Raw genomic sequence first — 25795 nt, 5'->3', positions numbered from 1 at the left:
GCCCAGCATCCCGTGCTGGTCCTGACGGCAGCAAGGATCTGTGGAGAACGGACTCCAGCCCCTCACAGAGATGAGGGCACTGAGCTGAGTCCCCTGCTCTCTGTACAGGCTTAAATGCAAAGAGCTTCATGGGTGCCACTGGCCGTGGCAGGGCTCGTTCTGTGATTCTGGACTCTCAGAGTCAAGAGCATAGTCCACTAATACTCGGGGACCTAATGAAAATCTGAAGTAACATGACTTCGTTAGGATGTTCAGATGCTAAATCAAAGTCTCCTCCCCCAAGACACACACACACACACACACACACACACACACACACACACACACCCCTAATAACAATGGCTCATTTGGTCTAGAGACTCATTTCCATTCTACACAATAGAGCAGTTTTGTGTCTATAGCTGAGATGATGCTTCCGTGCAGTCAAGGATCCTGGTCTCCTACATCTGTTTCCTGTTGACCTCATCATTCAGTGTGACCCATCACTGTCCAGCCAGTGAAAGGCAGGGAGGAGTGAAAGAACTCAAATGTTCCACCTTCCCTCATCCTCCACTGGACTTAGTCACATGGCAACACCCAGCTGCAAGGTAGTCCTTATATAGGCAGCTAAATGTCTTGGCTAGCGCTCTGTTGTATTTTCTAATATTCTTGTAGACATGGAAATCGGCATTTCACATTACCCCAGCTGCCAGGGAGAGGTATGCATTAGGCTATTCCACAAAAAATGACCTATGGCTCAGAGTCCAACAGGAATTTTGTGCTGTGCCAGGATGAGTCTGGGCCCAGCCCTGTGTGGCTCTGAGTCCATGCTTTATGCCCTGTGTGGACAGCCTCCCCGTACTTGAGGATCAGAGTCGTTCATCTATTGTTCCCATGTAGTAAAGAACCAGGGAAGGCCATGTTGATGGAGGGTCCTGAGCCTAGCATGAGGAGAGTCTATCAGGCTGTTCTCATGAAGGCTCATGGAAGCACAAACATGTGGCTCCTGGACAGAGGAAGGAGGGATGAGACCCCACCTGGCTCCCACAACTGAGAAGCTGTCTGTAGAACTCTACATGTGAGTAAAGTCTTGTTTCTCCATAGGATCACCAAAGATGAGGCAAAGACCCCCTCCTCGCCGGGACATGACCATTGTAAGTGCACACTTGCCTTAGGGCCCCACCTTCCTGGCCTGGGGCCTGTCTGGGTTACCCATCAGACCTCACATGTTCCAGTACTTTTCAAGCAGTTCTTTTTCATGCAGCCACCTATGTGAAGCAGGCCCAAGCTTAGAAGCACAGGTTTGTCATTGGTGACATTCTGGTACTCTGATCCATTTTTAACTCTATAGGTCCATTTATTAATTCATTAATTCACTGATTTATTTATAGACAGAGTCTCACTTTATAGCCTTGGTTAGCCTGGAAGTCTCTGTGTAGCCCAGGCTGGCTTCAAACTCACAGAGATTCGCCTGCCTCTGCCTCCTGAGGAGTGCTGGGATAAAAAGCTTGCACCACATATAAAAAGGCCTATAGGTAACTTTTAACCAATATGCATTGAGCATCCTTAATCCAAAAAACCTAAAATGCTTCAAAATCTTGACACTTTGAGCACCAACATGACACCAAAAGTGGAATGAAAATTCCATACCTGACCTTACATGAGAGATCACAGTCAAAACACAGATGCACTAAAAATATCGAAAAATGTCATAGTTGGGCTAAATATACATGAAGCATAAATGTATTTTGTGTTTGGACTTGGATCCTATCCCCAGGTATCCTATCTCACTACATATACAGATATTCAAACTGTAAAACACTAGTGATCACAAGCAATTTGGAAAGGGGCCTTTTGAAAATGTCTGCCACTTCTTGGGTACCTGTCCAGCACCATAAATGTGCCAGGTGCTTCACTCAGTAGCAAATTTAATCGCCATAGCAATGTTCCGGGCCAGTAGTGTTAGGATGCCCATTCTAGAGGAGATGAAGCAGAAGTTTGACATGGTCCTTCATCAGCATTCCAGCCCACATGGGTCTGATTCAAAGACCTGTGGTCTTCCCACAGCCTCGCTGCCTCTTACAGTCGGACACTTCTACGTTTTCTCAGATTCTCCTGATACACCCAAATGTCCCATGTCTCTCCTGTTACTGTAAAGTTGAAGGGCAAGTGAGATCTCAACTAGGAGATGACAGTCAAATCCTCTGTTTTGCCCCTCAGAGACTAATTAGGCCTCCCAGTACCCCTTCGGTGGTGATTCTGTGTAACCCTAATCCCTCCATCCCACCCTGACTCAGTCAGCTCTGTGTGTAATCCTGCCAGCCTCGAGGCCTCAACCTGCCGAAGCCTCCCATCCCACCCCAGGTGGAAGAAGAGTATTACACCATTGCAGAGTTCCAGACCACCATCCCAGACGGCATCAGCTTCCAGGCCGGCCTGAAGGTCGAGGTGAGCACACTGGCTGTCAATCTTTCCTTGGCATTGCCTTCTCTCTTCTTACTCTTGCTATGGGGCAGGGGAGACGAGGTCAACGGCTTTATTAAGGTATCATCATAATCACATACCGAACTGTTTGCCAAGTTAAGTGTAAAAGTCAGTGGTTTATTTTATTCAGAGTTGTGTAACCATCTTTCAGTTCCAACGCCCTTAGCAGAAACCCTGTCCCCCCAGCCAGCATCGGCCTTTTTACCTTCTCACTAGAGTGGAATTATACAATATATGGCCCTGTGTGGCTGGCTTGTATTCCGTTTCTTTTTTAAATTCGTATTTATTTTTATATGTGTGGGTGTTTTGCCTGCCTGTCTGCCTGTCTGTGTATCTCATGTGTCCAGGGTGTCAGATCCCCGGGCACTGGCGTTACAGACAGTTGTGAGCTGCCATGGGGGTGCTGGAGCTGAATCTGGGTCCTCTGGTGAAGTAGCCAGTGCTCTTACCCCCTGAACCATCTCTCCAGCCCCTCTCTTTTCCTTTTTAAGAGGATTTGTTTATTGTGTATGCGCCCAGGGCACTTACTGCATGTGGAGGTCAGAGGACAGTTTTTCCGCAATTTGGTTCTCTCCTTGTTTTTGAGGCAGTCTCCTGTTATTTCTGCTGCTGCACTCTGCATGTGAACTTCTGGCCAAGTCTCTTGTCTCTGCCTTCCATTTGCCATAGGAGTGCCGAGGCTGGGAACACAGACCTGAGCCACCACGGGTTCAAGGATCGAACTTGGGTTTTAGTGTTACCCAGCAAGTGCTTTTATCCACTGCACCCTCTCCTGGTCCTTTGTTCCTGCCACCTCCTGCCTCCCCTCTCTCATCTTCCTCTCCCATTGTCTGCATGTGTGCTCTGATCCCTGGGTAACCAATGGAAGTCCTTTCTCTTCGCGTGTGTAAATTTTATCTTCACAAGTTTAGGGATGAAAGATGTTTCCCAATGCTCTCAAGAAAGCCTGCAGGTAACAGGATAGCATCCAAGAGTGGGATGAGAAATCTGCAAAGATGCCTCCTGACAGAGCCAAGGGATCTGGCCTCTGGGCCCCCCCCCCCCCGCCCCCACTTCTGCTCTGTCATGAGTAAACTTTGGCCGGATGCTTCCTCCTCCACTTCAGGAGGCAGAGATTAAATCCACTCATCTCTGGGATACCTATAATCCAGTCACCCCCTCGCATTCCTTCTCTCTCTCTCTCTCTCTCTCTCTCTCTCTCTCTTTGGAGCTGATGACCAAACTCAGGGCCTTGCGCTTGCTAGGCAAGCACTCTACCACTGAGCTAAATTCCCAACTCCATCCCCCTCGCATTCCTGGGATCATATCTGTGTTTTTAACGAGCATTCAAAAAGATAAGATTACAGTGGCCATTGGTGGCATACACCTTTAATCCCAGCACTTGGGAGGCAGAGGCAGGTGGATCTCTGTGAGTTCTGGGACAGCTGGGGATACACAGAGAAACTCTGTCTCAAAAAAAAAAAAAAAAAAAAAAAACCAAAAAGAAAAGAAGAGAGAGAGAAAAGAAAAAGGAAAGAAAGAAAGAAAAGATTTTATCTCTGTGGAACATATACTTTCTGGCTTGTCATTTTTCCCCCAAACAGTAACAATATAACTTTTTCCTATGTACCTCTCTATAGATGGTAGATATCATGGCCAATCTAAGATGACACATGGACTGTAAGAAGATGGGTGGTACACCCATAGGACATCCTGCCCAGTCTCTAAATTCACCAATGTGCTCTCCAGCTGTTCAGTATGTCCCTCATTGTCATTCAACAATTATAATGTTCTTTTCCAAGTCTTATATAACATTAGAGGGACCAGCCTTAATATTATACATCCCAGGGGCTCAGGAGAGAGAACTACTAACGGCGAGGACTATTTTCAGGAAATAGGATCTCAGCACACCGAGTTCTATAGTCCACTTGCTTTAATTCCTCTGGCATAACATCCTTTATACACAGCTTTAGCTCTGTTCTCATGTCTGGTTCCTTTCTTGGCTAATTTCTCTCTATATTTATCTACTGCTTCCTCTAAGTTCTATCTTAATTCTCTTGTCTTAACTCTGCCTCATCTAGGTCCTTTTCATCTTGTTCTTACCCAGCTAGTACTTCCCCATCTGACTCTTCCTCATCTTCCATCTCGTTCCTCTGGTACTCTCCTCTAGCCCTTCAATCTAATTCTTCCCCATCTCAGTTTGTTCCTCTCTCAAGTTCTTACCCGTCTAGTTCTTCCATTCTCTTTTCTCTTCTCCGTCCTCCTGTGTCCTGGAAGTCCTGGTATATAAAGCCAGGCTTCCAGGGTCAAACGGAGGGGTGATAAGGAGGGGTGATAAGAATCGCATTGAGAGGCAATAACTGTTAATGATTATTTGCAACCCCAAAGGGAAGTGACCAATGGGGAAATGAATTAACTAAAGGCTAAATTCGAGTAATATCTAAGAAGAGGGATCTTATGTGCTCAACTATAAAACTATTAAACGTGATTGGTAGAAAATGTTAAGAATCTGTAAGTTGCTAGGTCAATGGGAGAAAATAAAACTGTCTTCTTTTTTCCTGTGGCTCCTATCTGTCCAAGCTATCTGCCGTTTTTTTCTGCAGGGTGGGGGAGAGTGTGCTCAGTTGCTAGGCAGCCTGTGCACAGCTAGATGCCTCTGGTAATAGTTAAAGGGAGGTCTGGAACCAGAGGTAAGATTTGGGAAAAGAGGAAGTAAAGCTTAATTGGCACATCTGCCAGGCCTTCTCAAACAGGTAGCCTGGATGCTTAAATCTGTTCTTAGAGAGTACAGAGGTATCTCTGATAAAGTACTTTCCTCCAACTGGGAATGGACCTGGCGGGATGTTGCCAATGATGATAATTACAGGGAGGCTTGAACTGGGAGTTCTGGCTGAGCATAGCTGTCAGCACAGAAAGTTATCTAAATATTCCTAGAAGTGGTTAGGTAAGGAGTTAGAATGTCTATAAAGTTAGTAAGGCTGTAAGAAAGGAGGGTCCGAGCTGAATTGTGTAAAGCTATTACTTAACGTTTACCTGACCTAGGTGGTGTCTCCTTGTGGAATTTATCTTAAATCAGGAAACTTGCATGTGGACTGTTATTACTGCTAGTCCTTGAAAGTGGCCAAGGGAGAATCTGATTCCAGAGAAAGCCTTTCCTGAGGCAGTTCTCCAAACACCTGGAATGTGTATGTCCAGAGAGTGATCAGTCCACACTGTTAGCCCTTCTTAGGGAAAAGTCAATTGGGAAAACTATGAAGGCACACATGATTTTCATAACAGAAGACAGCTGATCTATAACAAGCCAAGTAACACCAAAAACTCCTTGGGATTTGGCTTCCTCTGGAGGAATTCCCTGATTCCTTCAGGTAGTGACTTTGCCATAACCAGCTGAGTTCTTATGATATTCCTGCAGCCCGCAGCATCCAAGCGTTCTTCTGGATTCTTTTTTTGCAGCTGCCTGTTCTTGTTTCACCCGCCTTTGATTGACTTGATGTTCTTCTCTGTCTGTCTGACATGGTGGTTTAACTTGCACTCCTGCCGTTACCACTGATTATCTTTTTCCTCGGTTTCCTCAATTCTTTGTGTTGTTACTGATACTTACTGCAGTTACTCCGTGGTGTCAGTCCCTGATTTGGGCTATAGCTCAGCAGTCGATCAGTTTCCTAGCACACATGAGGCCTGGGTCCCATCGTCGAGCATCATAGAATGAAGTGAAAGACAAGGCAGCTCTGAGTCAGACAGTCCGTGGAAATACACAAAAGAGGTTGATCGGCTTCCAGAGCCTTCTGAGCCGGCTATGGAGCAGTGTCACATCTCTGTGACCCCAGCCTGCAGGGGGTCACAGTTGCCACCTACAGTCTACAAGAACGGGACCTAGGGCAGAGGCCAGCCAGGCTGGCTGCTTGTGTAGTGACATGCTAGTTCCTCCCAGTCATGTACTTGCTCCTGCCCCCACCTCCCTCAGTGCCTCCCTGTCTCCTACCCTTTGCAGAACTCCCTGCCCTCTGAGAAACTGCCAGGAGTCACCTGAGGATTCTTTCTCGGTCTCTGATCCACTCCCTACTTCCCTCTGGTCTGGGCTGCAGATTCATGACTTCTTTCCTCTAATGTGTTACATAAAGAGAAGACACTGTCCATTCCATCTTGAAACCATGTAGGCTATGAAAGGCTTCTTCCCTTGAGAGCTGAAAAGCATCATGTGGTTTTAAGACACAGCTTCCCTGGGCTGGAGGCACAGCTCTGTGGTGGAGCGTAAGCCTGGTGTGCACAGACAGACCCTGGATTCAGTTCACTTCATGAAAGCTAGAGATCCTTTGACAATGTATCTCCTGCAGTTTCTACTAACACAGGGTATTGAGCAATAAGCACTGCCACCCCGGCTCAGAATGTTCAGAAGTCTGCCAGGGATCCTCAGGATCTCAGCAACACATCGGCAATGAAAACGGGGGCATCAATGGAAGTGTTGCAGCTCCTTTTCTTTTCTGACCTTTCTCCTCTATTCTTGCTCAAGCTGGTCCAGCGACAAACTTATATCTAACACAACACGCCCCCCCCCCCCCCCCGTCACCCTAGCTGCTCTGGAACTCACTATGTACACCAGGCTGGCCAGAACTCACAGCGCCTGCTTCTGCCTCCCGAGAACTGGGATGAAAGGCATGCACTACCATGCTCAGCCATGTCAAGCATTCTTGAACAAAATCATTGCCACCCCCACCTCGAAACTTTGCTTTACAGTTCCACGATGTTGATAGATCCCATTGGTGGATTTTTTTGAGGGAATAATTGCCACTAAAGCTTAGGGCTTAAACAGTTGTTGTTTCGTGTGATGAGTTCCATACACCGTTTTCCTTTTTCCTCTTTTGCTTTCTGGTTCATATCTGTATAATCTCAGGCCCCTACGCTCATTAATGCGTCCAGAAGCTCCTGGCAGCCAGGCTACAGTGAGACTCCCTCATTGTCCGCCCTGTTTATCTTTCACACGTTTTGAGATGGCAGTGGGGTGGCGGTGGCGATTGTACTATTGAGGTGGCCACTTCCTTGGTGCCTTACCTACTTGATGACTGTGCTCGACAGGAGGCCGGGGAGATCAGTGTCAGCCTGTCTCACAGATGCAACTCGGGGAGTGGGTCAGTGCTCGTCTAAGGGTGCAATTAGTGAGTGGTGGAACAGAGACTGAACTGAGATCTGTCTGGTTTTAAAGCCCAGGTTTTTTCCTTTCCTTTAGTTCTAGCGACCTTGCGTTTGTTTCTTTCATCATAACACGTGGCTTCTGTCTATCAACAAGAACCCAAATAGGCAACAGGAATGGGTACATACGCCTTTAATCCCTGCATTCAAGAGGCAGAAGTAGTCCAACCTCTATGAGCTGGAGCCAGCCTTGTTTTCATAGGAAGTTGCAGGGCAGCACAGGCTACCTAGTGAGACCTTGTCTCAAAAGAAAAACAAAAACAAACAAACAAAAAGACCCAAATGGCCGGAGTTTCTGCCACTCTCCTTTCCCTGAGTGTCAGTCACAAAGCCACACTGGCATCTTCTCTTCGTCATTGTCCCATTTAGTTTCCCTCACGCTGGCTTAGTGATGGAGTTGAATTGCTGATGAAGGCCATGTATCCAGCAGTGACATTAACTGGACCCACACTACTGAGTATAATAGCATACCAGTCACATATTTGTCAGTCTGCTAGACTCACTATGTCCTGCCTGTCCACTGCATCCTTTTCTTGGTGACCTTCCCTCTGATTGGCTAATGTGGCACCTACCAAATACAGTTGCTGCTTTCACAAAGATGGGGCGCTCTTGCGTGTCTGGGCATGAGTAACGCCCTTGGGTGTTACCGCTGCTGTCGTCATTCACATGGCAGAGCTCTGAGCTGAAACCCAGGGCTGCAGGCCCCAGAGTTGGTCTCCCAGTGCTGAGTTTGTGCCCTCTATCGCTCCTGCCGGGCCTCAGTCCTTATGACTCCTGTAGCAGTTTCTCAGGCCAGGCTTGGCTCTTCCTAAGAGGCAGGGTCTGGCAGTACTCAGAGCCCAGCTGCTTGCCCTCCATGCTCCCCTCCACCATTCACTCTCTCCAGAACCCTCTGCCCAACCCTCAGCTCTCTTGAGGTTCTGCTCTCCATTTGTAGAAAGGGATGATGGTTCTGGATCACAGGAAGGTCATGAGTGTCACATTCCCTGTGTACAGAACCTGCTGGGGAATTGCCTTTGCTGGTTTTCTTGGGCCTGCTGTATACCAAAACACCTCAGATGGGCTAGATTAAACCCAGTGATTTGCTTTCTCATGGTGCTAGAGTCTTAGGATGAAGATGCGGCAGGATTGGTATCTCCTGTGGATTCTTTACTCAGGACATGCAGTCCCTTACTCTGTATTTCCAAATCTCTTCCTTTGAAGATATCAGTTTAGTAAACTAGAGCCTGCTCTTATGACCCATTTCCACCTAGTTACCTCCTTCAAGGCCCCATCCAGAGGCAAGGACATTTGGAGTGCTGAAGGTGAATGCTTCACACAGGGATTCCGGGGCACACTTCAGCCCGTAGCATACAGTTTGTGTGTCGCTCATCTCCAAGAATTCACTCGGATGATACTAGATCAAAAAGACAAAGGGAACATCAAATCTCAAAATAACATCCTCATCTCTACCCACCATTCAATCCAGTGGGTATGGGCATGAGGGAGAGATGGAGATAAGAGATGAACTCGGAGCTGGAGAGATGGCTCAGGGGTTAAGAGCACTGGCTGCTCCTCCAGAGGTCCTGAGTTCAATTCCCAGCAACCACGTGGTGGCTTACAACCATCTGTAATGAGATCTGGTGCCTTCTTCTGGCATGCAGGCATACATGCAGACAGAACACTGTGTACATAATAAATAAATAAATCTGAGAGAGAGAGAGAGAGAGAGAGAGAGAGAGAGAGAGAGAGAGAGAGAGAGAGAGAGAGATATGAACTCCCTTTATTCCACTGGCCTCTGTTCCCCTGCATGTAGGCCTAGCGCGTCATCGACCTAAGTGTGATTCCTGTGTTTAAAGATTCCCATTTTTCATATGGCGTAGCTGCTCTAAACACCAGCCAGCTCCTCTAGTGTTTGGCTGAAGAAGCCAGGATCAAGGATAGTTTTCCTTCTTCGTGGCTTTTGCCTTGTACTTCTTTGGCATTGCAGCAGGAGGCATTGGTGGCCTAGTCCTCCCAAGTTGACCTGCAGCTACCCATAGATCCCTGTAGCTTCCCACCTCACGGAGGGAAAGGGAATTAAGCCCAGGGTGCAGAGGGCCTGGATGTTAGTAAGTACCCCTCCCCCAAAGGTGCCTTCTAAGGCACTGTCGGCCACATCTTTCAAAGGGTCCTCATCACAGTCCACAAGTGGACAAGAACCTGATAGATATGGCAGTGTGCACCTACAATCCCAGCTGTTCAGGTGGCTAGGGCAAGAGGATGGCTGGAGCCAGGACTTAGAAGCTAAACTGGCAAGATAGCAATACTCCCATCTCAAAAATCAATATGGACAAGAATCCACCTTCAACAAGGTGTCCTGATACAGTGTCCATAGCTGGGTGTCTTAGTCACTTTTCTTTTGCTGTGACAAAACACCATGACCAAGGCAACTTATAAAGCCTTTAGTTGGGATCGCAGTCTCAGGTTTTAGGAGCCCGTGATGGCAGAGCAAAGGCATGGCGGCAGGAACAGCTAAGAGCTCACTTCTTGATCCACAAGCAAGAGGCAGAGAGAGACACTGGAAATGGCACGAGTCTTTTGAAACCTCAAAGCCCACCCCCAGTGACACACTTCCTCCAACAAGGCCACACCTCCTGTTCTCTCCCACACACTTCCACTAACTGGGGACCAGGTATTCAAACATAAAGAGCCTGTGGGTCATTCTCATCCACACCACCACACTGGCCTAGCGTAGACCTCACAGGAGAATTTGCAGGGACAGAGGACAGCTTCCAGCGTACCTGTTTCATGTGGGTTCTTTCATAAATTGTGGAGCCCGCCTGGGCTGTGGTATCAGACCTACTAAGCACTTTTCCTGTCCCCCTCCTAGGTGATTGAGAAGAGTTTAAGTGGTTGGTGGTATATTCAGATGGACGATAAGGAGGGATGGGCTCCAGCAACCTTCATTGACAAGTACAAGAAGACCAGCAGTGCCTCAAGGCCCAACTTCCTGGCTCCCCTGCCTCATGAGATGACTCAGCTCCGGCTTGGGGATGCAGCGGCAATGGAGAACAGTCTGGGTCCAGAAGCAGTGGGGCCCTCCAGGCCCCTGCCGGAGGCACCACATGGTGCTGTGGACTCTGGGATGCTGTGGTCCAAAGACTGGAAAGGGGGAAAAGAGGCCCCAAGAAAGGCATCTTCAGACCTGTCTGCATCAGCAGGCTATGAGGAGATCTCAGACCCCACACAGGAGGAGAAGCCCAGCCTCCCTCCACGCAAAGAGTCCATCATCAAGTCCGAAGAGGAGCTGCTGGAGAGGGAGAGACAGAAGATGGAGCCACTCCGGGGCTCCTCCCCCAAGCCACCTGGCATGATTTTGCCAATGATTCCAGCCAAGCATGCCTCGCCGGCCCGGGACAGCAGGAAGCCAGAGCCCAAACCCGACAAAAGCAAGTTGTTCCCACTGAAAAACGACATGGGACTGGAGTGCGGCCACAAGGTGCTGGCCAAGGAAGTGAAGAAGCCCAACCTCCGTCCCATCCCCAGGTCCAAAGCCGAGCTGCCCGAGGAGAAGGCGGAAGCCACTCCCCAAAATCTGTTCTTGAAGTCTAGACCTCAGGTTAGGCCCAAACCAACTCCTTCCCCCAAGACGGAGCCAGCTCAGAAGGAAGATCAAGTGGACATCTACAACCTCAGGAGCAAGCTCAGACCTGCCAAGTCCCAGGAGAAAGCCTTATTGGATGGGGAGAGCCACCATGCTGCTGCGGGCCAGGACACAGCTCTCAGCCGAAGCTTCCTTCCAGCGGAGGGACCTGGCCGTGGTCAGGACAGGTCTGGCAGACAGGATGGGCTGAGTCCAAAGGAGACACCCTGCAGAGCCCCTCCCAGGCCAGCCAAGACCACAGACCCTGCACCCAAAAATTTGCCTATGCCTGTCCAAGAAGCCACCCAGCAAAGACCCGTGGTCCCACCTCGGAGACCCCCACCCCCCAAGAAAACCTCCTCGTCACCGTTGTCGTGCAGGCCCCTCCCAGAGGTCAGAGGGCCACAGCGTGAAGCCAACGAAAGCAGGGCCGTGCCTGCCCCAGGCCGTGCCCTCCTCGTCCCTCCAAAAGCCAAACCCTTCCTAACCAACTCCTCGACGGGCCAGGACGACCTGCGAAGCAAAGGTGGGCTGGGGCCACGCCTGGCTGGCAAGGTGGGAGACAACAGAGAGAAAGCAGCCTCCTTCCTCAATGCCGACGGCCCAAAGGACTCACTGTATGTGGCTGTGGCCAACTTTGAAGGAGACGAAGACACCAGCAGCTTCCAAGAAGGGACAGTGTTTGAAGTCCGGGAGAAGAACAGCAGTGGCTGGTGGTTCTGCCAGGTCCTCAGCGGGGCTCCTTCCTGGGAAGGCTGGATTCCTTCCAACTACCTCCGGAAGAAACCTTAGCTTCCCCACCCTGCCCGGAGACCCTGCAGTTCCTGCCGGCCTCTCCCACGTATTTAATATGCATCTTAATTTATCTGTCTCCACACAGTTTCAAGGAAGGGGGCCACTGGGGTGCTGTGGCTTCTTCCCTCCCAGAGTGGAGAATGCTTGGTGCAGAGATGTCCTGTCACCTGGGGTCTGATTCTCCTGCTGTGGCACCCCCAAAAGGTTCGAAAGCCACAGCCTTTGCTAGGTAGAAATCACATCAACATCTTTCTCTATAGTAGCACCCGTCCGCCTAGTCCATAGCATTGTCACCTAGGAGCAGGACAGTGACACTCTCAGATCTCCAGGACTGAGACCTGTCACCTGGAGAGCTTCCAGACTGCACCCCAGTGCTCAGATGCGGCATAGAGGGACCGCCCACACGGCCTGTGACAACTCGCTCTAATGTCTCCATGTTTCTGGAAGCCCGGTAGTGGCTTTGTTCAGTGTTCCCAGAATGCCTGGTACCTGGAAGAACCGTGTCCTGAAGGAATCAGCTTCCAGGCTTTCTGTTTCTAAGTCCTGCCCAGATGCAGCTTCCGTGAAGTGATCCTGGAGATTCACTCACTCATCCTGCCTCCCGTCCTGAAGGAGCATGCCTCACTTCACTGCTGCAGCCTCTGGTCCATCCAGGGCTTTTAAATTACAAAAGCCTCCCAGTCCCACCTCCCCCAGTCCCTAAAACAAGTCTCCAAGTTTGTTTAAATAAGGGGCCCTTCGCAAGGCATACAGCCTGTGAGAGCTTTTTTGCCCAGTAGGTGCCAAACTGCCCTTGGCCTTTTGCCTTCATATCCAAATCTTTCACCAGCCCCCACTATTCTATCACACCCATTTTTTAGATGAGGAAACGCAGGCTCTATGGGCCCCAGGATGTACCAGCTAGGAAGAGGAGGGGGAGGAGGTTTGAGTCCAGGCCTGCCTGATTCCAGCACCCATGTTCTTCTGGGAAGAACGAGCCGGTGAGGGAGGAGATGCAGGTTGACTGGGTACCGGGGCAGATGGCCTGGGGGCTTCCTCGTGGTATGAGCAAGGGGACAGTAGTGACTGCCCTAGACTTGTGGCTGCTTCTCCGGGGCAGGGTATGCCCTGGATCCTTGGTAGCTGGCACAGAGCTTGTAGGCTGGCACCCCATGTGGGGAAGGGGAATACGGAGAGCTGAGGCAGTGTCTCTTGGTGGTTTAAAGAGGGCTCTGGTGGCCAAGGACCAGCAGCCGGCTCTGTGGTAAACTAAACAGAGCAGTAGTAGCCAAGACCCTTCAGTAGCCAAGACTCTTGCCCCTGGCAGGTGTGGCTTCCTGGAGAACTGCCCAGGGCAGCCCTTCCCTATTTTGACTAAATAGACTTAACTGGGACCTCAAGAGGCCTGCTTAGCTATCACGGGGCTAAAATCAGGACTCAGATTTCTAGCCCCCAGCCCAGAGCAAGTTGTACCTATGAACAGGTTTCCTGTAAAAGAGGGGTGGGGTTGAGAGGACAGAACTCCATCTCATCCCAAAGGCCCTGCAGAAGAGGCTGCCCTGTCCTGCTCTACGCCTACCCCAGAAACCTCTCACTCACACCACACCCTTTTTTTGTTAACCTGGGCTTTGGGAACCGCAAAGCCCCTTTTTCAAGATGCTTGCATCCTACCTGCAGTGCCAAAGATTTTGCGCAAGCAGATCTCTTCTGTGCCCCCACCCCTCCCCAGCCCCGTTTCTCTGACCCTCTGACCCATGGTGGCACATGGCTCTCTTCCTCTGCTCAGCCCACCCCCCCCAACCCCACCCCAGAGTACTGGGCCAGGGAATGAGGCCCCTCCTGAAGGACATTCCTGCTTAGTCTATGCCCAGGGCCTCAGGAGAAAGAGGCAGTTAGGGAGAGGGGAGGCTGAGAGAGTCTTAGCACTTCTTCAAGGACACACACACACACACACACACACACACACACACACACACACACCACTGTGCAGGAAGCCTCGTAGCTTTTGTTTTGTTTTTTTGAGTTTCAACACCTTCACTTGAATAGCTTTCATGAAGCTGTTTTACAGGTCTTTGAAGAGGCAAAGTTTTTTTTTTTATTTGATTTTTTTTTTTTTGCATTTTTGTTTTTGTTTTTCTTGTTTGCATTTGACTATCTGTAACCTTTTCAAGTAGTTTGCACGTCCCTACTTTGCAGCAGGTACTAGAATTTGCCTTTTGTCCTATCCTTGTGCTGAGGTGAACTGTAGGTATGCAAGGTGCATTCTCTGCTCACTGTCCTTTTCTTGGGTCACATGCACAGCCTGGAGATTTCTGTGGCAAGCTCCATCAACCATAGTGGTCATCTTGCTCTGGTCAACTGGAAGTGAGTTGGTCTGCGGAGCCAGTGACTCACCCAGCCTCCCTTACCTGGGACTAAGCTTTTCAGCATCCAGGAATGGGGCCACTCCTCTGGGATGGAGCATGTACCAGACTCCCCTCCATCCCTGCCTTGGAAAACTTCCAAGACCATGGTAGCAGTGTCTGGACCAATCACAGATCAGATCACCGACAGAAACCTGCCACCGCCCCCCTTAATCTTCACATCAGCCCCGTCAGATGCCAAGGATCAGCCCCAATATGTAATGAGAAAGTTAAGATGTGGAGGGTGATGGCACATCCAGCCTCGTCCAGATACTGGCCACCAGCAGAGAAATGTGTTTAGTCTTTGCAGGCAATCAAGTGACCCAGTTTCTGAATTTAGGTGTTGCCCCCACAAACCCCTGGCCAAAGATTGGCCACAGACCCCTACAGATGGGCCCTGCTCTCTGGCTCCACAACTGCGTTGTTTCTGCCTGAGAGCAAGTGGCCTGACCTCTGGAGACCTGGACTTGAAAACGGCCACTCGGTAAAATGAGACTTGGCTTATATTTTCTGGCCAGAGTCACTCGTGGCCATTTGTGTTTATATCATGACCCCAGTCCAAGACCAGGGGAGGGAGGAAATTTCTAGAGCCGTGCCAGGCATTTTCAGCCTCTGCCACCAGACTTCTCCATAGAGTAGATTTCTGTGGCACAGTTCTTGACCTTAAACTGTTTCTAAACCCACTGGGGACTTGGGTAATAGGTGGAAAGTAGGGGGCACATGTGCCTCACTAAAGAACAGGTGCCAGATCTCCCCAAGACTTAAGAAGGACAGTCCAGTGTTTATCACCAAATATGTGCTCTAAGTTCGAGGAAGGAACCACCCCTACTGTCTAAAAGCTGCCGACTGGAGGTGCTGCACTGGCCCGCATTCGTGGGGCCCCGGCTCCATCCCAGCATCACAGATAACATTAATGGCGTAGCTCCTGTCCTACCATTGAGCTCTTCAGTGCTGACATAGTCTGCATCTTGGGAAGCCTTGCCGTTTCTTTGAATAGCGTGGCGATCTCAGCTCCTTGGCTAGCTGTCTAAACTGTCCTTCAGGGTTTTTCTGTATCTACAGACAGCCATATCCTACCACAGACCAAAGATTCCCTGAAGCAGAGGGGTGTGGGCTGAATGGGTAGGAAATTAATTTGCAGCTAGGCCTGAGGCCTTGCCTTCGCTTGGAAGAGTAGCTCCTGACTTGCTAGGGTTCAAGCAGCTGGACCGACCTGACCCCAAGCAGAGCTATAGAGTTAAGACCATGGTTCGTACTCCTCACCTGCTCATGGGCCACCTTCTGAACAAACTTCCCCCAGACCAGAGCTCCCTGCTGTGTGGAGTGATGCCTGGTCTCCGGTGCTAACTATCGAGGTACCAAGCCCCTCGTATGTGAGTGTTCCATCTTCCTTCCCATCTCCATCCTCTTCTCCACAGTCGCAATGAGGGCTCAGCTTTCATCAAGACCAGACCCGGTGCCATCCCAGCGGCCTTCACTCTCACGTCTATGCTTCTAACAGCAAAGGTGCCCGCCAGGCTTACTACAGCAATAAGCAATTCTAATGCAATGGAGGTGTCCATATTACGCCTGCAATGCCTTTGTGCCCTGTAATTTCCGGTAGCACCTCTCTTACTGGGTGTGTGATAAACCATGGTCACCTTAGCCATACCCAGTTGCTGTTCCAGGGCCACTGAGGAGCTCAGTTGGTTCTCACACCCCTCTAGGAACAGTGGGCTCTGGGCAGCATGGCTCATTGTGTGTGTCTGTCCATAGATGATGCTGGGGACCCCTGGGTTCTCAGCCCGTCTCACACCCCCTAGGCCCACTGACAGATCCTGGTGTTGGCTTTTGTTTCCCGTGAGTGTTAAATGTGAGGGGGCAGGGGATAAACACCTAGCTGTAGCATGTAGAGACTGTACACCATTAGACTTTTCTTTTTTAAAATAAAATAAAATAAAAGCTTGACTGGTTTCAAGCTTCGTTGTAATGGTGGAGTGTTTGTGGATTTCATTTGGCTGAAGGGGATGCATGGCTTCATGCCCTGGTATCTGGACCTGAGGGCTTTGTGTCTGAAGAATAGAAATGAATGTAAGCTGTTTGGGCATTGCCCAGAAACAGTAGTGACTCTTCCCTGAGCCTTGGCACACCTTCAATCTTTTAATTATAATGTCAAAAAACAAAAAACAAACAAACAAAAAAAAAAAAAACAGCTTGGTGGTGGTGTTGCACACCTTTAATCCAAACACTTGGGAGGCAGAAGCAGGTGGATCTCTATGAGTTTGAGACCAGCTTGGTCTACAGAGTGAGTTCCAGGGCAGCCAGGGCTACATAGAGAAACCCTGTCTTAAAAAGACAAAAACAAACAAAAAATAATAACAAAACCCACAAGAGAAAGCCACCTTATATTTGCAGGGAATCTCAGCTCTGCCTAAGGATTAGAATTGTCACAGGGCCGGGGTGTCTTGCTCCTGCTGACACTACCTTTTGGTGAGCAAGAGTACAGGAACGTAGGGAAAGAATGCAGACATCATTGGGCTATAGGACACCCAGGTTCTCTGTTCACAAGTGGCATTTATGAATGTCTCAAAGGCAGAACCAAGGCAGAGTCTTGAGAGGAAGCCAAGGACATTTGCCACCCTCTGGCCCAGTGTTTATGACCTCCCATCTTCATCATTTTTCATAAAATATAAGTGTGCCAAAGTGTGTTTATGCAATATCTGCTTCTCAGAATGACCAAGAAGCTGTTCTGTGGTCAGTTTTATATGACTCTAGACTCTTGTGAGGACCCTTCCATGCCCCCTGGGCACATGGACACATTGGCAATGGGAGATAAGGAGAAAGGGCATCAAATGCCTGATGGAACTTAACCCAGTGTTTCCAAAATGTATTGGAAGAGAGTCCTGTTGTTCCTAGGACGTTTTAGAATGCCACACAGAACAAAATCATAGTACACTGTTGCCCTACGTCCGTATCTGAAGCTTCCGGCCTTCATGCTCATGTCCTGCCCCCACAGAGCTATATGGACGAGGTTGGGGTCATGGCTTCTATTTAGAAATAAACAGCAGATTTCACTGATTTTTCCCCCAGAACCCTCTGAATGCTCACTTGGAGAGCCCTGTAGAAGAAGTTCCTCAGAGAAGGTTCTAGAGGTCTAAAAGCACTTACCTTGGAAGTGTGCAGTGACCTAATGATCCTGGAGGGCTGGACTGGGCTGCGTGCTCAGGCTGCTGTGAAAATGGACTTAACTATAGTCCCTTCCTTGTGTTTACAGTGGCACATTACACAGTAATGTGCAGTTTGCCATGTTGTACGGATTGCCTTAATAGAGGAGGAGGTGCCTAGTCAGTCTCACTACAACTTGATATGCCATGGCTGGCTGAGATCTATGGGAGGCCCGCCCGTTTCTGAAGAGAAACAGTGGAAGAGGAAGAGTGGGTGTAGCAGGGAGGAACTGGGAAGAGGGAGAGGAGGGGAAATTTTGGTTGGGATGCAAAAACTAAATAAATAAAACAAAAAAAAATATTATTAGGCCTACCTATAGAATATCAATTAAGGCAACATGATACCCTTCAAAAGGACAATTCTCGGTGGGTAAAGGTGCTTACAGCAAGCCCAGTGACCTGAGTTCCAGGCTAGACCCACATGGTACAAGGAAAGATTTGAGTAATGCAGTGTAGGTTTTCCTCTGACCTCCATTCATGTACCCTGGCGTAAGCATGTATCCACATATACATGTGCACATCACACACACAGAGAGAGAGAGAGGCAGAGAGAGAGGGAGAGAGAGAAAGTAAATAATAAGATAATAAAAACTTAAAAATTACCATGTTGGCTGGTTCTAGTGTAGCTTGGTGGCATTATGCATATTGTTACATAGCCATCACCATCTGTCTGCAGAACCTTTTCATGCGATTGAAATTCCATTCCCACTAATACAATTCTCTATTCTTCCCTTCCGAGTTCTAATCCCCACTCTACCTTCTGTCTGCACATCAGCTCTCTAGGTACCTCACATAATTAGAATCATATGGTGACAAATCATATGGTGACATATGATTTTGCAGCTGGCTTATTTCACTTAACAGTGTTCTCGTGGTCTGTCTAGCTGTAGTACCTATCAGAATTCCTTTCCTTTTTAGGGCTAAATAATAACACTGTATGCATCAGTTCACACTTTCTTTATCCATTTATCAGTGACCACATGGGTTGCTTCTGTCTTTTGGCCATTGTGAATGATGCTGCCAGGGATACAAGTGTGAAGCCAGGTACATGACTCACACCTATCGTCCCAGCACATGGGAGGCTGAGGCAGGCAGAATGCCAAGAGTTCTAGGCTAGTCTGTACTACATAATGAGTTCCAGGCTAGCTTGGGCTACGGAATGAAACCCTCTCTCAAACAAACAAAGGGGAGCTGGAGAGGTGGCTCAGCAGTCAAGAGTCTGTACTGCTCTTGCCAATCAATGATCCAAGTTCAGTTCCCAGCGACCATGATGGGCAGCAGCTCATAGTCACCTGTAACTCCAGGGGATCTCATGCTCCTGGCATCCACTGAGATCTGAACACACACACACACACACACACACACACACACACACACACACACGTAATTAAAAATAAATCTTTGTAAAACAAGAGCTAGTAAGATGGCTCAGCAGGTAGAGGAACTTGACACATAAGCCTGGTGAGGTGACTTCATGAGTTCAATCCCTGGAACCCACAGAAAGTAGAGAGAACCAACTCTACAAAATTGTCCTCTGACATTCATGGGGGCACTATGGCACACACACAATAATAATTTTGTTTTTGTTTTTCTGAGACAGGTTTTCTTCATGTAGCCTTGGCTGTCCTGGAACTTGCTCTGTAGATGAGACTGGCCTCAAACTCACAGAGATGACTTTGCCTCTGCCTCCTGAGTACTTGGATTAAAGGCATGAGCCACCACTGCCCAGCTTCATCCTTAACCTCTCTCCAAATTACTTTTTGAGACAAGAGGGTGTGGTGGCCTATTGTCGAGGCCTACTGTCCTTTTCTGATGGCGCCAGTCCATCTGGCTTTTGTTCTTGTTGTTTTTAATCCTTTCTGCGTTTCCCCCTTCTTTGCACTGGGACTTGAACCTATGGTTTTCCCCTTGCTGTTGAAGTAGCATCTGAGAAACCATCACCCAGCCCTGGGTCACAGGGAGTGACCCCTTTGTTTTCATCTAGACTCCCATGCTTTTAGCTTTTATTTCTAGATTCTTTGATTCATTTTGGATTAATTTTTATCTATGATGTGATACGGGAACTCAACTTCATTCTTTTGCATGAGGAAATCCAATTATCCTTCTGTTGTTTGTTGAAAAGGCTGTCCATTCCCCCACTGAATTGTCTTGGCTCCTTTGTGGATGCTCAGTTGACCACAAACAGGTCTCTTCCTCTGTCCTGCTCCATTTCTTTTTTGAGACGGTGCCTCTCATTGACACAGGAGCTTGCCCATTTTGGCTTAGCCAAAGCAATGAGCTCTTAGGATCTGCCTCTTTCCATCCCACGGTGCTGGGATTACAGGCCCCAAAGGCTGTGCATGATTTCTGTGCAGAGTCTGGGGGTTGAACTGAGGTCCTCTTGCTCCCACAGCAGGCATTTCTTCACACTCAGCTATCACTCCAGCCCCTATGTGGAAGTGTTTGTTTCAATGGCTCTCCATCGTTAATTTCTGATCACATGCTTGAATAAAAATGGTTGTTCAAATTTGAGTTTGTACCCACCTAGAGTTAACCAAGTTCTTATAGACCCCAAGTATTTAGACTTACATTATTTTGACTATGGTGCCAATATAAAATATGCATCTATACAAATCAGGCACAAATGTCCTTCTTGAAGTTATGGTAGAAATAAAATATGAGCACCTTGGAACTGAAGAGGTGGCCCAGCAGTTAAGAGCACTAGCTGCTCTTCCAGAGGACATGAGTTTGATTCCCAGCATCCAGACAGCCACTAACAACTTTCTGTAACTCCAGTTCAAGGGGATCCAGTACCATCTTCTGGCCTCGCAGAACACTGGGCACACATACAGTGCATAGACACACATGCAGGCAAAATGCCCATAAACATAAATAAGTATTTTTTTAAAATATGACCACTTTTAGGAGCTACTGCATAGCTTCTAAACTAAGAGTGCCCCTTAACAGCATCCATGTTGCTACTTATCTCCAATATTTGTGTGTACATAGACATGTTTATATATTTACACGTATATGTGTGCACATGTTAGGCTCCCCAGCTTTGCTGCAGTTATCTCCCTATGCACACTGACAGATGGAGCCTTCGTGGAGCGGGTGTTGGGAGTCTGTCTAGATCGGTTGTGCTGTGAGACTCACCTTACTCTAATGGAAATGTTGGGGAAACTTCGGTAAGGTAGCATACATTTTACCCTCATTTGGCACAAATACAACACTTTGGTATAAAAATCACACTTGAATCTTTTCTCCTCAGCCCAGAAAATTCGAAGTACCAGTCTGAGGTCCCCATTCACTTGATAGTAGAGCTTGGTTACTGGGGCCAACATGCAGATTCTTTATTTGAATGTCATCAAAATGAAAACCCAGAAAAGTCAATACCCTGATGTATAGCTCAGTGATAGCTTGCTTGTCTGGTATACACATGGCTCTGAGTTCAATTTCTAAAGCTGTAAAAAGAAAAAGGAAGCCAGGCAGTGGTGATGCACGCCTTTAATCCCAGCACTCCGGAGGCAGAGCCAGGCGGATCTCTGTGAGTTCGAGGCCAGCCTGGTCTACAGAGTGAGATCCATGACAGGCACCAAAACTATACAGAGAAACCCTGTCTCAAAGAAAAAAAAGAAAGAAAGAAAAAGGAAAGAATGTCACACTGGGAAGTTTTTCCTGACTTTTGCTTGGCCATGCAAGCCAGGGATGGAATATGCAGGCTCCCCAGCTGCAAACTCTTTGAAGGACCTCCCTCCTTTCTGTGGGCCCTCTCTACAGGGGAGAGGGAGGTACAGGAGCTTGTGCAAGCTCCAGGCAATGAAGAAATGCCAGGCCATCCGGGATTCACTTTGGAATGGAACTGGCTCCCCAGTGACACACAGAAACAGTGTGGCAGGACAGACAGACAGACAGACACGAAGCTTCGTCTACAGTTTCTCTCTTACCCTTAAATAGACAATAGGAAATAGAGTGAGGAACAGAGTTGGGCAATTTAATCAATAAGTTATTTCACATATCACCATATGAAAACAAAGAAGAATGTGTCTTGCAGCAGAATACAAAACTGAACTAAAGTTTGAAGCTAAAACTACAGATTTCAGAGAAATACTGGTTTTGGTGGGCTGATTGAAGCCAAGCCCCATCGCCAGACTCAAAAGGGAAAGCGAGACAGGAAAGGAGAGAACCAAGCAGTCCATCACTAGGCCACCAGCAATCGGCAGACATGCTTTCCAGCTGTGTTCTGCTGGCTGGGTGCTCTCAGTCCAAACTAGACTCTGCCCAGCATGCTCAGGAAAAAAGTGAACCTCACAAGGGCTACTGGCCTTCCTGACTGGTGAAGAAGGAGTTTGTTTATAAAAGCAAATTCTTCCAAGAAATTTGGGCTTCTCAAAACTTTCTCAACTAAAGGCTGAAGAGAGGCTCGGTCAGTAAAGTGCCAGCCATACAAGCATGAGGACTTAAGCCCAGATCTCTAGCCCCCACGTGAAATGCCTGTGTTGTAATCCAGTGCTGGGAGGAAGAGACAAGCTGATAACTGGCCAGCTAGCCTAGTCTGGGAGCCTCAGGTCCCAGGGAAAGACCTTGTCTCAATAAATGAGGTGGACAACCCCTGAGGAACAAACAGCACCCAAGGTAGAACTGTGGCCTCCAAATGCACGCATGTGCATGCACACTACACACTTATGTACCCAACCTCCCCCCCACACACATTTCTTCAGATGGATTTGGTGGCATGTGCCTATAATCCCAGCACTCAGGAGGCTGAGACAGGGGAATTGCTGTAAATTTGCCTTATGTACATACTGAGTTCTAGGCCAGACAGGGCTATGGCTGGAGATACTACGTCCAAACAAACAAACAAACAATGACCCCTCAGCCCCTCTGCTCCCCACGGCAGGAGAGTGAGGCCCACACCTCTATTCAGTGGTGCCTGAACTAACTAATTGCCTTGTCTTTCAACCCTTGGCAAGTTTTTAGTTAAGGAATACATGTTTTAGAGGGAAGAACCACTGAGAATTTCTCCATCCCCAAGACGTACTTCTGGTATTCAGAACCAGGACAAGAATAGAAAAAGACCATCAGATCATCTCATTAGATGCTGAAAAAGCCTTTGATAAAATCCAACACCCCTTTATTCAAAGGTCTTAGAGAGGTCAGGGATACAGGAACATACCTAAATATAATAAAAGCGATATACAGCAAGCCGACAGCCAACATCAAATTAAATGGAGAGAAAAGACCATCAGAGACTAGCACCCATTTCCTCTTTCCCTTCTTTCTTCCTCCCCCCACCCCACCCCACCCCACCCCTCTCTTTCTTCCTTTCTTTCTTTCTTTCTTTCTTTCTTTCTTTCTTTCTTTCTTTCTTTCTTTCTTTCTTTCTTTCTGAGACAGGGCCTCACTATGTAGTCCTGGCTGATCTATAACTGCTGTGTAAACCAGGCTTTCCTTGAACTTAGAGCTCTGCCTGCCTCTGCCTCCCCAGTGCTGAGATTAAAGGCTTGAGACACCCACTCAAGTCTTTTTTTGATCACTATGTTTTAAGACAAAGTTTCTCCCTGAACCTGAAAGTACATCCATTGAGCTAGGCTGGTTGGCCAATGAGCTTCAGGGGTCTGCCTGTCTCCAGCCACCTAAGGCTGGGGCTACAAGCATGTGCTGCCATGCTTTTGACGTGGGTCTGGAAGTGGGACCTCAGGTCCGTGTGTGTGTGTGTGTGTGTGTGTGTGTGTGTGTGTGTGTGTGTATGTGTGTGTGTGTGTGGCAGGTACTGCACTGGATCAGCCATCTTCCCATCTAGAGCTCTCCATTTTACATAGGAAAGCACTTTCAGGAAGGTGTGGGCAAAGTGGTTGCTTCACGCATCGGTTTCAGCATTAACTAAAGGATCTCCCTGCTTGGGCTGAAGACAAAGCTACACTGTGGAGACTGCAAGGGTCTTTGCTGACAGGGAGATCAGCAAAGAAGCCTTCCTCTAAAGATGGCCCCTGTGTGCCCGTGCCACGAGGCCTGGTGCTGTGTCCATCAGAGGCAGAGTTTACCCCTCCCCTCCAACGGGGAGTCAGCAACATCTGCTGAGAACATGCTCTTGGCTGGGCATTTCGCTCTTACACACATCAGCTAGGAATGCAGATCCCCTGAGGAGGCCCCTCCTCTCTGGCCCAGCAGACTCAACGGCAGACAGACTTCCTGGAGCAAGGCTGCCTTGGAAAGCAAGGCCTGGGCTTGGGGCCTATGTGGACGACCCTGGAACTTCTATTTGTGTGCCCAGGAGTGCAGAAGAACCATCTTCTTTCTGGAGTCTTCTCTAGGTCAGGAGTGTGGCTGGGAAGCCGGGGAAAGTGAGGTGTGTTATAGACTATCTGGGAAGCCCTGCTACAAAGGACAAGTGACTCTGGGGGAGGTTATAGGACAGCTGCAAAAAGAATGTAAAATGACTGAGGGGCACAAAGCAAGAGAGAAGGATCTGTTTGTCCAGTGCTTGAAAGGCCAAAGCCCAGTGCATGATGGCTTCATTATTAAAACTTGACCTGTACCGGGCGGTGGTGGCGCACGCCTTTAATCCCAGCCCTCGGGAGGCAGAGCCAGGCAGATCTCCGTGAGTTCGAGGCCAGCCTGGTCTACAGAGTAAGATCCAGGACAGACACCAAAACAACTCAGAGAAACCCTGTCTTGGAAAAAAACAAACAAACAAACAAAAAAAATTGACCTGAGTGGCCCTGTCCCAGGCACCGCTGTTCCCACGTCCTACCTGTACCAGCTTTTTTTTTTTTTTTTTGATATTGTATTTTAAATAGATTAGCTTAGGCATTAAATGTTTCACTTTGACAGGAAGCTTTATATCTATGACAATGATTGGAAAAAAAATCTAAGTACAGTGAAAATGACTGGTATCATGTTTCCAGATAGGGGTTAGTTGCATACTAGGATTCTGACTCTGAGACCTGCTTGTTCTCTGTCAAGAGACAGGGAAGCTAGCATTACTCCAGGAGGTGTTAAAGACAAGTTAACACCAAATGCAGATTGTATACGTCATTAAAACAAAAGAATGGCAAGATCACTGCAAAGCCATAACTACACAGGAACTCGGCACCAACGCCTGCGTTTTGAAAATGTCACCAAATTCACCTGCCCACCCCTGAAAATATGTTGGATTCCTTTCCATGCCTTGGTCAGGTCTGGAGAGCCAAAGCAATTCAACTATTAGCCTGATGTAGTAGAAAATGAGGCAGAGGGAAATGGCTCCCTGGAAGTCAGCAGGGCAGCCTGGGGCAACAAGTCTATTTCAGAATCTCCAAGTGACAGGCGAACAGGACAGACCCATTTAAAACACCTTTTCTGGGTTGAGAGATAAGTATTCAGTGAAGTCTATGGTTGAGATAACTTTGATTTTAATTGAAATTATTTGACTATCCTTTCATAATGCCACTTAATCAAATAAGTCTTTTTCAACTCTGTGTCAAAGGCAACAAACAAGAATTCTTTATAGAATGAAAGACACACAAAAGCATATAGTTGTACATACCTAAAGAATGTACACATTTCCTTCCACGTTTTCTGTAGTGTGTCTGTTACTTAAAAGCTGGTGTGAATACAGTGCTTCTAGATTTAAAAATTAAAATGCGTGGTGTTGTGTGTCTATAATCCCAGGACCAAGAGGCAGGCAGATCTCTGTGAGTTCAAGACCAGCCTGCTCTATATAGAAAGTCTGAGACAAAATAAATAAAATGGGTTTATATTAGTTGAAAAAAAAAGAAGAATTCTTTATAGAGGCTGTAGCTGTGGCATGTGTTACACTGCACTGTGATCCTGTCATTTATGTGACTGTCACCTCCCCTGGGACCCTCTAGGCAGAGGCCTCCTGTGACTCTTTTTCTCATTACCAGTGTCTGTGGAAGAGACTTGGCTTATCACCTCCTGCAGTGTTTGCTGCATGAATAGACCCCGTGGGAGGGAGTGGGTGAAGGAGAAAAGGAGTCAAGGAAAACCCTCGATTGCTTCCGATTTGTTTTCTTAGTGTGACTCGGGAGTTAAACTGAGGTTAACAGGACCTGAGATTCGGCCTGTAGGACACGGGTAGTGACGGTCTCTGTGCCACTGGGTTAATGTCGAGATCACACTCGTCAGCAGGGCTGGAGTGATTCACACAGCGCTGGGGGACAGCAAACAGTCGATGGCAGCTGCCGTTACTATCATGACTG

The 25795-nt window shown here is 48.2% G+C and overlaps 1 protein-coding gene across 3 annotated transcripts in view; it reads left to right on the top strand.

Annotated features, from left to right (window-relative positions):
- Positions 1 to 16378, top strand: part of Sh3pxd2b (SH3 and PX domains 2B) — a 90265-nt gene extending 73887 nt beyond the window's left edge. For all 3 annotated transcript variants that reach the window (XM_028857791.2, XM_028857790.2, XM_028857789.2), the window contains 3 exons: positions 1084 to 1133; positions 2302 to 2427; positions 10481 to 16378. In XM_028857791.2, coding sequence (XP_028713624.1) covers positions 1084 to 1133; positions 2302 to 2427; positions 10481 to 12025 — 1721 coding nt within the window. In that variant the 3' untranslated portion in view covers positions 12026 to 16378. The remainder of the gene's footprint in view (positions 1 to 1083; positions 1134 to 2301; positions 2428 to 10480) is intronic.
- Positions 16379 to 25795: the final 9417 nt, after the last annotated feature.

Source organism: Peromyscus leucopus, chromosome 8b (assembly GCF_004664715.2).
Source record: "Peromyscus leucopus breed LL Stock chromosome 8b, UCI_PerLeu_2.1, whole genome shotgun sequence".
NCBI lineage: Eukaryota > Metazoa > Chordata > Mammalia > Rodentia > Cricetidae > Peromyscus > Peromyscus leucopus.
Note: the sequence above shows the minus strand (reverse complement) of the source record. Positions and strands in the feature narration are given on the sequence as shown.